Source organism: Punica granatum, chromosome 4 (assembly GCF_007655135.1).
Source record: "Punica granatum isolate Tunisia-2019 chromosome 4, ASM765513v2, whole genome shotgun sequence".
NCBI classification, from domain to species: Eukaryota; Viridiplantae; Streptophyta; class Magnoliopsida; order Myrtales; family Lythraceae; genus Punica; species Punica granatum.
This window is the reverse complement of record NC_045130.1, coordinates 359,246-371,848: the sequence shown is the minus strand read 5'-3', so window position 1 is coordinate 371,848 and position 12,603 is coordinate 359,246. Positions and strand designations below refer to the sequence as shown.

Here is a 12,603-nt window from a genome sequence, read left to right as displayed (position 1 = left end):
TCGATTGGGATCATTTGTTTGAATTGATTTCGCGGTTAGCATTATTTTTGCTTGAGTCATGGATAGCAACGATATCATCATAAGTTCAGAAGAGAGAGGTGGGTATCAATTGGTAAAATACTAGAATTAATGTGAGAGATCCATGGAGTTCCTTGCAGTTAGTAAAGCAAGATAACTATGCGGGGGAGAGAGGAAAACTTATCTAGGCCGCTAATTCAATTCAAATTATTCAAGTTTCTCGATCACATTTGGATAAAAATATGTGCGATTACATTAAGATAAAATCTTTCTTATATTCATTCATTCGCGTCATTTTGCTCCCTGGCAGTGAGTGATTTACAGTATTTTTGCATCTTTGCTAGTTAGTTAATTAAGAATAGTGTGTCTGGGTTTGTCTCCAATCCATTTATGCGTTTCCTAAAGTAGAGAATGAAGATTGTCGATTCTCTACATAATATATGACATGGTAATATAAAGATATTAGAGAGTGTTTGGTTGAACTTGGAAAATTCATAGTTTGAGCTTTCTGTTTTTTATTGGCCACAGGGATGGCGTGCTTGCTTGGGGTAATTTTTTTTTAAAAATTTTGCAGAGGAACCCACTCTAATTTATCAGAAACAGATTTATACCTGGGACCTGTGGGTTATGGACCCATGACGCTTCAGCTGCGCCACTCTGATTTGCTAGCAATGTCATTACGCTAAATAATTTATTTGAAAAAATAAAAGATTGTCCATTCATCATTAACCGCTAGTTATCAACTTTTGGCTAAGAGTGATATGGAATTAATTTGTTTCATGTTACTAATTTTATAACCAATTTGAATTGATATAAGTGGGTCGATATCTTTTTTGCCTTAAACAAAATATTGAGTTCAAGTCTTCTGAATTGAGAAAATTTATACTAAGAAAATTTTACTTCTAAGTGAGCTGGCTCGGCTTAAACTGAATTAGTCGGTATTATATATTGAGTTTGTAGATACCGGAATGCATCACAAAAAAAATAAGAAAAGAATAAAGAAAGAGTACAAATAAATAGACTAGCACACAGCATGTGCCCTTCGGATTAAGCAATTAAATTTGCATTCAACGGATAGGAGAGAGTGGAGCACTTGTACGTTCATGGTTGTTAAAATCGCGATTCGAATCGTAGAATCTTACGATTCTACGATTCAATGGGTAGTTACCGATTCCGATTCCATGACATGAATCGAGAAGGTATAATCGTGACTGAATCGCGATTCGAATCGCAGAATCGTAGAATCAGACCGATTTTACGATTCTAGTTTCAACCAAAGTCATATGCCCCCTCCCCCCCTCATCTCTCTCATTGTGCAACAGTATTGCTCATCGGTTCTCTTATTTTATGAAAGTTTGAAACTTCTCTCATGACTGTAAGTGATAGAGACTTGGAAAGTTTCTGGAACTGTTTCGAATTGAGTTCCGGCCAATTCCTGATTGTCGTATGGTCTGAGATGATTTAGGCTGAAATTTTTTGACTTTTTTAGGTGCAAAGATTATTCCAAGAAGGAATAGACCAAGAAGAAGTTAGAGAGAAAAAGCAACTTCACCTATAGGATTCGTGACCATGGTACTATATCAATTTTCATTTGAGGTTTATCACCGAAAAAAAATAATAATTTTCATTTGATGTTGTTATAGTAGGAGCGCTCTCTTGTGAAGACTAAGCACCATCTGATTTTGACGAACGAAATAGGAAGCAACAAGATTTATTATTTGATGTGTACTTCTACTATTTCTAACATGGGATTTGGTGTGTGTGTATATATATATATTGTTTTTTAATTATAGGTAGAATCTTACGATTCACGATTCCACGACCCTAGACCGATTCTAGGTAGAATCGCGATTCTGACAACCTTGTGTACGTTAGATATATATATATATATATATATATATATAGTTGTAACCCTTGCAATAAATAGGGTTATAGGAGTAAATTTCTAATGATATAGGAGTAGAAAGATCAATTAATTATGAAATAAATAAGATTTAATATTTATATTAAATTTAACTTGAAAATAACAAGTTTTGTAAAGAAACTTTACTTGAATTAATTTATGCAGGTAGTTTTGCCATCTGAAAATTTGTATATGTAAAAAAATAATTTTTAATTGTAAGATTAACTATACAATATATAAACGAACTAAAACTCTATAACTACAAATTTCAATATATATTATATTAATGCAATACGAATCTTCTATTATTTATATTTATATTAGAAAATTAATTATTGCAAATAAAATTTATATTATATATAAAAATTATCTATTTCATGTGCATAAAACTACAACTATCTATATTTTGGATCATGCATAAACTTTACTTGAATTAAGCTAAGTGAGTATTTTGCCCTCAATTTGGAAAATATTATTTCTAAAAAAATAATTTCCAAGTAATAGGTTAATTGTACGATTTACATAAATGAACTAAAACTTATAAGTACAAAGTTCAATATATTATTGATATATTGCAATACAAAATTCCTATCATTTTAAATTTATGTTGGAAAATTTATTATAGCAAATAAAATTTATATTTTATATAACAAATTAATTATTTATGTGCATAATCAACAATAAAATTATATGTACTTTAGATCTTGCACAGTTTATGACAACTAATTTACTCAAAATAATACTATAATTAAATTTAAAAAGTATAAAAAAAATTTCCATGGGAAAATAAAATTATAATCACATTTAAAATAAAAGGTTTAAGAAATCTCTGTAGAAAAATTATTCATGCAAAGCACGGAAAAGAAAACTAATATATATATATATATATATATTTGTCATCAAGTCTGTTGCTGAATTGATTAGGAATTAGGATGAATTATTAGTATTTTAATAATATAAAAATTAATGTTTGTAATGTATTACATAGTTCCACGCTCCAAAGTTATATATGACGAAACAAATAATAATATACGCTGAAGAACGCTAGCGAAATCTTGTATATTATATTGTTCTTTCTCCATTTTTTTCCCCCTGTTTGGCTCGAACATATATATATATATATATACACACACACACACTAGATCAGGTACTCGACTATGTGAAACAAATTACTATTATATATATATATATATATTATATGGTGATATACATATATAATGGGATTACAAGTTGTCAGTATCTATAATTACTTACATTACATCCTCGGCTATCATATCTCGTCTTTGGTCGGTCTTGTGGCATGTACATATACATAGGTGCTGTTTAATCTTATGATAGTTTGCTGCCGTTATAAATTAGTCCGTTTTAATATGGAGGGACAATGATTCATATAGATTATTACCATTATATTATAATTATAAAAAGTAAGATAAGATTTTCTTTTTCCGTCAAAATTAAGGACGAAGAACCAGAAAAACCCAAGGGCTGCCAGTGCCAACAATAAAAAAGAAATGTTATAACGGGAAAAGAAGAAAAATATGCCCGTTTGATTTCGCAATCTGATTTTAAGATTTTAACTTTAACTCTATTCATTATACAATAAAAGTCAACAATATAATTATTACTTTTTCATTTTTTTTTAATTTTTTTAACCATTCAATTTAATTTTTAATAATAAATTCTCTCAACTATTCATTACTTTTTTTCACAATTCAATAATACAATCATTACTTTTTTTCAACTATTCATTACTTTTTCACATTTTTTCTCATAATTCAACATCACATTCATTACAAACAAATTAAAATTAAAATCAAAACTCAACTCAACTCAACTCTAAAATCAAATACACTAACTCTGTACTGTTCTTCTTCTTGTTTTTGTTTTTTTTTTCTTTTGGTTGGTGTCGTTCTTGTTTTGTTTGTAATTAGAGAAGAGAAAAGAAAAATAGACGAACATAGGCAGAAGAACACACCCACACACACACACACACATATATATATATATATATGGAAATTCTAATATGATTGTGTATCACCATGACATGTCTAGTATTTTACTTCAAATATTTAATATTTTAATTAAAGTGTTTAGTATTTTTACTATTTGTGATAGAGTATATAAAATAAAAAACACTTCAATCGTAATATTAAACACTTCAATTGAAAAAGTAAAAAATACTTATACTAATCACGATTACTGAACACTTGAACTGAAATGTTAAATGCTTAAACTGAAAGTATTAAACATATCACGATCACACTGAGTCATATTATCAAAAGGGGTTTTTACCGCAAATGACCTATGGTTTATCCATTTTATCAAATCTATCATTTTTTTTGTCAAATATATCACATGGTTTACTTTTTGTATCAAATTTATTCCGACATTATCTTTTCCGTCAACATCTAACGCCCGTGTTGACGTTGGTGTGCCACACTTGTCACGTGGGCGCCACGTCAGCACTACCGTTAGATGTCGACAAAAAAGATAACGCCGAAATACATTTGATGTAAAAAGTAAACCATGAGATATATGTAACAAAAAAAGTATATGATAGATTTGACAAAACGAATAAATCATAAGCCATTTATGATAAATTCCCCATATCAAAATTCATTATAAACTTTGCTTTGTAAAAAAAGGAAAAAGAAAAATGAGGGTACAAATGTCAGGGGCGGGGGGATATCATGCCACGTAAGCGAGGAAGACGACGCGCGTGAATCCCGCGATTGAATTTCTGCCACTGAATGATTCGATTCGATGGCAGCCTTTCCTTCCATTTCCATTTTCGTCTTCACCTTTCCTTCCATAGGAGAGGAGACAGACAAACGTCCCCAACTCTCTCTCTCTCTCTCTCTCTCTCTCTAATTCTTCTCCTCTTCTTCTTTATCATAACTCTCCCTCTCTCTCTTAAATTTAGGAGATAATAAAACCAGTTTCGTTTGGGTTGGGTTCTTTCTCTTGCTTTGCTTGCTTCAGTTAATTCTGTTCCCAAATCTATCTATCTATCTATCAATTAAACACCTTTCGCATCGCTCCCCCGCTGGATTAATAATACCAAAGCATCTTCAACTACCAAAACAGACAAAAAAAAAAAAGAAGCAGCCCAGAATTCTTCATTAAAATCTCCTCTGCCGAATTCCTTTTTCTCCCTCCCCATCATCTCATCGTTCAGCTCAGCATGTCCTATGATTGAGATCTACGAGATAGAGACTCCTGTTCTTCAAAGGTTGGTTCGAATCCCGTTCACTTATAATTAATTCCATGCACATTGCACATTGCTCATTGCACTTTGCTCGTTGCACATTGCACATTGCACATTGCACATTGCAATAATAACATTTTTATTCAGTCTCCAACTGGGAGCTCTACTCTATTAACCAGCCAATATTCCCCATTTGTGAATTAATCTGATTGATTGATTGATGTGCTTTCTAATTCTTGCTTAGCTTGAAATGTCTGTCTGAATAGATTTTTTATCATGGAAATCGATTGAACTGAAATTTATTTGTGTTTCTATTGATTGATTGCCCTGCCCAGAGCGAGTGAAACAAAAACCTCCATTTCTCGTGTCGTGGTCGATCGAGGCGAGGGGCTCCGCTAGCTATCTCATCTGCAAAAGGAAAATGACTGAACCTCCGGTTCAGACAGTCCTCCAGAAACCGCCAGGCTACAGGGACCCCGATGCTCCGGTTCAGAAGCCTCTCCCCAAGCCCCCGCAGCGGCAGTCCATCCCTCCCTCAATGTACCCCAAGAATAAGAATAAGAATAATAAGAAGAAGACGAGGCGGAGCTGCTGCCGCACGTGCTGTTGCTGCTTCTGCATCTTCATTCTCGTCCTAATCTTGCTAATATCGGCGGCCGGAGCAATCTTCTACCTCTGGTTTGACCCCAAGATCCCTGTCTTCCACTTCCGGTCGTTCCAGGTGCCCCAGTTCAACGTGACCATCAAGTCCGACGGGACCTACCTCGACACCAAGACGGTGGCCCGTGTTGAGGTCAAGAACCCGAACCAGAAGCTGGGGCTGTACTATGGGGACATGCACGTGGTAGTGAAAGTCGGAGAAGGGGAGGACGAGACCGAGCTGGGAAGATCGACAGTGCTGGCGTTCTCACAGGGGAAGCGGAATGTGACGAGCCTGAACGTGGAGACAGAGGGGAAGAAGCTGCAGGTGGCTGATGGGGTGGGGCCGAGGCTCAAGTCCGGGTTCAAGAACAGAGGCCTGGCTGTGAAGGTGGATGTACGGACAAGGGTGGGAGTGAAGGTGGAGGGATGGAAGATAGGGATGGTGGGCGTGAACGTGAGATGCGGCGACACCTCCCTCAAGGGTCTTCAGGGCGGCGAAATGCCCAAGTGCGCCATTAACTTGCTCAAATGGTGCTTAGTAATTCATCACTAACATCTCCCCCTTCTTCTTCTTCTTCTTCTTCTTCTTCTCTTTTTTTACCCCGTTGCCATTTGATTTAGTACGCTACTGGCAAATAATTAAGCAACATGATCGACATTATTAAAAAGAAAAAGAACAAAAGGGGAACAAAAATTATATATTTCCTAATCCTAACACGTGGGAAAGGGAAGGATTGCAAGTCACTATATTGGGAGAGTGCACCGTCAAGATCTCTCATCTTAAGTACAGGATTTACAGGTTGGCTCATTTGTCTGATAGAGACCTAATATCCTCCTCCCTCTTTTATTCTTGTTTATCACAGGATTAACATTCGTTGAATCGTCGGGGCCATGCGGTGCGGAAACCGGTTGCTTGAAGAAGATCTACCTGCATGGGTCAGTTCAGAAGAAGAGTAAATACTTCTGTAAACACATCGGATTTGCAGCTATATATTTCTGAACGTTATTCTAGTCACATCCAAAATCCATATGGTTTGCTTATAATCCTTTTTCTTTTTTCTTATATTCATATTCATATTTATAGAAATAGATATATAACAGAAAGAGAAGGGAATCTTTAACAATTGAATGTTCTCGTCTACATGTACTCTTTTTTTTTTTTCATGTGAACCATAATATTCGAAAGTTTAATTAGGTCACGACTAATCCAGTCGAGCCGGATCGGCCTACTAAGGGATAAAGCTCTCACAGTGCGAATTTTCTGCAATTATCAGAACTCGAACCTGAAACTTTGTTTAAACGGAATAAGTGCGAACCTCTTGAACTAACCCACGTTGGTATCTACACTACTTTTGTCTCCTTCTTGGGTAATATTTAGTAATTGCATATAAGAGCAAAGGAAAGTTTAGGATATGATTCGACTCTCTCTCTTTTATAACATTTGGATGGAGGAAGGATTAGGATTTCTTTCTTACTTATAATATTTTAAGTTACTGTAGTCATTGCATTCCAATTTTTTAATATATAATCTTAGTATTAGTAAAATAGAGGAATCTTTCCCTTTTAGGTGTGGGTTGTGGGTGGAAATGGATGGTCATCATTTTGTAAGTAAATTTCAAGAGATACTGTGTAAACTATAATCATAGTTAGTCAAGCATATATAGTTTATATATTACATAATAGATTAATAATTTTATTATTGATAGAGGATATAGATTTGGATTTTATAGTTTTAGTGATTATTCCGTAAATTAAATTTTATTACAGTGATATTTATAGTTTTCGGGAAAGTAAATTAATAAAACTCTAAATTCATGCTTCGGTCTTTTCTATGCATTAATATTATAGGTAGAAAAAGAAGGAACAGTCGATCTAAACCTTATCATATTGGTACAAATCTTACATTGCAAAAATCCGCCAATAAATTATCGCTTTGTGCAGGAGCTTGCATTGCTCGAATTTTTGACAATTTTGAAGATTATGTTAACAGACTTCATATTATATATATATATATATATAAGAAAAATCATATAATCAGTTTTTATATATATATATATATTTATCAAAATTATTTTCAATAGCCCAAGATCTTAAACAAAATAGAATTGGAGTCTAAACAATATTGTTATTCAATAATCAATCAAGGCTGAAATTTAAAAATAATAATAATAATAAATCAAGGTTAAGCATTTCCAGAAAGTAGCAAATAATGGATGATTTTCCTGAAGTTTAATTCAAGAAAATAACGACAGAAGAGAATGAATGGTACGAAGGGAGAGTGATGTTCGAGTCTACCATTAATTCATTAAATTAGGTGCATCAAAATTTGGAAAATTAAAATGGAGATTACAAAGAGTATTTATATCTAAAAAAAATTAAATAATCCTATCTCATAATGAATTATGTGGTGAGAAAGAAGGAACCAATAAGATTACTTCAATTTAAAATACTTACCACAATTAATTGAATGATTAGTACTTATTAATTTATTTTCTATTTTTTTTGAAAAAACATTACACGGATACAATTTTTTATAAGAGTGAAAATTGAGAAACATTCGTGTTACATTATTATACGGTGATATTTTTTCAAAATACTTTTACAGAAAAATCTGGGCCACAAATAGACCCCGAACATTCCAAAACCGGGACCCACACAAAGCGATCCCAATGGACAAAATCGGAACGGCCTAATTCATCCATTTCAACCAATCCAGTCTCCACTTTTTCTTGGATCGGTCTTCTCTTGGAGGCGAGCTCCGGCCTAATCGGAATGGCGTCGAACCGGATTCTGAAGGACATACTTAGGAATCCGTGCAGTCATACAACAATATATCTACCGACACATACACAGTGGGCTGCGGAACCTGAGTTACAGTAATCCAGCCAAGGGAAAGCTTTTACTGCAGCTATACACCACGCTTGCCGTTGCTGGAACCCCAATTCGAACTTACATCCAGTGCCTTATGGGACCTATTATTGTACGACCCTAAAATGGTTTATTCAAACCACAAGCAAGAGACTCCCTTGACCGGTCCCGAGACCCAAATTCCAATCACAGCCTCCGCCAGCCCCTAAGCCCTAGATCCCACCGACCAACACCTAGGATGAAGACATCCACGGGAGGACACAACTCCTCTCCATTCTAAGTGGCGACGATGAGGACGCCATCTCGATCTGACCGGATCTGCAAAGAAAACACCGGGAAACGGCCACCTAGAGCCCGCACCAGTTAGATCAGGGAGGCTAACACTAGCCAGGGCCAGGAAGCGAGCGGATCGACATTGGATCCCCACTGGACTGATCAGTGAAGGAGACTCGTGCCCACAGCGAGAGACGGGATGAAGAAGACACTGCGTTGGCGTTAGAAAAGAGAGAAGAGCGGCGCCGAACACGCCCAGGCGCGCCACTCTGCCTTGGTTTTTCCGCATTCAAGCGAGCCTGATTATTACTCCCCAATAAAAAGGGCAAAAAAGTCGATTTCTTTCTGGTGCTGTTAAAAGGAAAAACAATTTTTAATTTTTCCTTCATTCTAATGGTCAGCTCAAAATTCTTGGGTTAGAATTGAGAGTCAGGTTCCACTGATGATGAGTCGGAACCTGAAATGGAATACCAAAAACCAGTGATAAGGTCGAGAAGCCTCTCTTCTGAACTTATTATAGATATGCTGTTGAAAAAATAAAAAAAATAAAACACCAACCAATAAAGCGGCAACGATAAATCCTGTTCCGAACCATTTCTAAAGGTAAAACCAAAGCCCCTTCGTTAAGTACATTTATATAATTTTCCGGCCTGCCTGAGAATATGCGGGCTATCATTTTTGCTGTCATACTTTAATATTCACTACGATATTTTAAAAATTTTCGTCACGTAACACATATCATGTTCATTTCACCATTCAGCACGATATTTTGAAATTTTTTTCATGAAATAGTACAACAAGTAATAATTCAATCAAATTGTACAAAGTTTTGAATTTTTTTTACTATATAGCACAAAAAATTATTGAAAAACTAATATGATACTACGTTGTGAAAAAATTTTAAAATTGTATACTACGTGATGAAATTATTATTTATTATACTATATCATGAAAAAATTTTAAGATAATATATTAAATTGTGAAATTAATACGATACGTGTGCTATAAAAAAATTTTAAAATATCATTTTATACGGTGAAGTTAACCCACTGTTTTACTTTATTTTGAGGCTGGAAGGCCCTGTAGCTGAAGATATGTTTCATTAGCAAGCAACGAAAAACTGGGCCCACCTGACAGTCCTTACGCCGGTGGAGTGTTCCTTGTTACTGTTCACTTTCCTCCTGATTATCCATTTAAAGCCCCTAAGGTCTAATCTGTCGACTCCTGTTTGCCGTTCCGATTATACGCATTTCCACTGGTATGAAGTCGACTTCTTATGCCACAAGCACGGTGATTTAGTGATTAAATTTTGAATATTTCACTTGAATATCACGAGTTCGAATTTCACTGAAGACGTAGAACTCACCATTATGTGAGTGTATTATGGACTAGCGGTGACCGGTTCATAATACTTAATCAAATAGACCTTGAACTTAATTCACTAATATGTTAGTTGGGCTGCGGTGATCAAGTTGGACTAAATCTCAGCGAGCTATGAGGAGAGAAATATTCCGTGACGGTTAGATTCCCTTAATTGAAACAGGCATAGCAGACTAATAACTCGGCTTAACTTTTTATTTAGGAAAAAAAAAAGTCGACTTCCTAGTGTGCAATTATTACCCACTTTCCTGTATAGTTGGCACGGGCAGTAATGCTTATGATGATTTAAAAAAAAAAGGTTTTGAGGCCTCTCCTTCTCTAACTATAATAAAGGCGACGAACAATTCAGAGGGGCCCTTCGAAATATTGCTGCTACTTATAAAGAAGGCGTGATGGAGGTGTCTAATGCATAGGCACAACATACTGTTTTGCAAGTATGTAATATACTTTCTGAACTTCCCCCTAACTCCCCTGAATTATCATAATAGAGACTTATAAGATGCTTATAGCTCGAGAGTTGGTTTGGGGGTTGTTTCTATGGAGGGTCGATTCTTGACGATAAAAGAAATCTCTCTTTTTGCACATGGCATTTAGGACTAAGGTTTTTCATCCAAACATCAAGGCCTTGATATTCTGAAAGAGCAGTGGAGCCCTGCCTTGACAATATCCAAGGTTCTGCCCTCTTAACGAATACCGCCTCGTCATGCATTTGAAAAAGAACAAAAATAAATAATAATAATAATAAATAAACTACTGCTGTTGAATGATAATCAACTTCTGAACCAAATTTGAACATTATTATGATTCTGCAATTGCCGCTTGCTAACTGAAGGATGAATGTGTGTGTGTGTGTGTAAGGTTTTGTTGTCGATATGTTCCCTCTTGACAGATCCAAACCCAGATGATCCGGTGGTGCTCGAAATTGCTCACATGTACAAGATGGACAAAACCAAGTATGAGTCAACCGGAGCTGGACCCAAAAGTATGCCATGGGTTGAAGGTTATCGCTCTGTAGGAAAAGAAGCTGCCTCGATCCTTAAATTGATGGACAGGGGAGTGATGCAGATTTTTTTTTTTTTTTAGGTTCTATCATAGTAAGGCCCTGAAGTTTCAAAATCTTATGAATGTTTTGGGAATCTGTGAAACAATTGAAGGTTTGCATATTTGTGAATGCTCTTCAATGTTCCATTGGTGTAGTGTATGTTTTGTTTCTCTCGGGTTGGCTCTTGATTGCACTCCCATCTCCCATCAGTTTTTAACTGATAATGATGAGGCTGTTCGGCAATAGGCCCCTCCAATTCCTGAGGAGTCCGGCCAAAAGGAAGAGTGGTAGCTAGCAGTTTAAGAGTAGTGACTAACTAACAGACAGGTACAATCACGATCCACCAACTCGCGATTTCTCGGAGCTTTTTCTCCAAATTGTCATGTCATCGAGAAGTTAAAAGTACATATATATTTAGTAAGCGGGTCCCACGATACAGTCAATTACCGGGAATGTTCATCGGCACTTCCAGCCTGGCTATTATCCATGACACTAGATATTCATGCAAAATCTCCTTTTGATTCTCTTTAAGAATTTTTGCGACACTTGTGGAGGGATCAATTTTCTCAGAGGTTTGCGTATAGATTTGCAAGTATATATTAAGGTTCCACATTAGTTTTGTGTATATGTAGATTATAAATAAATTGATTAGCCAATAGTGCGATACGTAAATGAGTTTGAATCTTGGATTATGCACTTGCGATAAGATAACAGAACATCTTTAGACATTAGTGCAGCATTAGGATATAGTGATACTACTTTGATTTATATTTGATTTATATATGTGTGTGTGTGTGTTTCTTCTGATACTACTACTACTACTACTATGTATATATCTGTATATTACATAGCGAGTAATTAGTTAGTTAATCCAGAGGAAGGATCCCATGGCAAACTTGCGCTTGTAGTCCACATCACCTGTGACGGGCAGCCCGTACTCTTGAAGCAGGCAGTCGAGCTTCCACTCCAGCATGGTCTCATAATCGGCCCTGCTGTATCTCGGGTAGTGCAGCGGCATCTGGAATTGCCAGTGCCCCTGACCCTGGCCGCACCTCTCCCTTACGTGGAGCTGCCCGTTCATCCCTGCCCTCCATTCCATCCCACCGCCACTGCCCATGCCCATCCCTGCTGTAGCTGTCAAGCCACTCGTAATTAATTGAGCTAGGCAGGTTTAGGTAGGTAAGAGTTATACACTCTGTTATATTCCCTCTATAGATCTGTGTTTCCGGCTTTCGGCAATAATATTTTGCTTTGCTTGGAGGTCAAGAA

At 35.8% G+C, this 12,603-nt stretch overlaps 1 protein-coding gene and 1 pseudogene across 1 annotated transcript; both read left to right on the top strand.

The window, feature by feature from the left end:
* Window positions 1–4,729: 4,729 nt before the first annotated feature.
* On the top strand, window positions 4,730–6,968 carry LOC116202631 (NDR1/HIN1-like protein 6). The gene is made up of 3 exons (XM_031534227.1): window positions 4,730–5,153; window positions 5,465–6,302; window positions 6,635–6,968. Exons 2-3 carry the CDS (start codon window positions 5,551–5,553, stop codon window positions 6,648–6,650), a joined length of 768 nt encoding a protein of 255 aa, XP_031390087.1. The 5' UTR covers window positions 4,730–5,153; window positions 5,465–5,550; the 3' UTR covers window positions 6,651–6,968.
* A 1,529-nt stretch (window positions 6,969–8,497) lies between these two features.
* On the top strand, window positions 8,498–11,290 carry LOC116202737 (annotated as a pseudogene).
* Window positions 11,291–12,603: the final 1,313 nt, after the last annotated feature.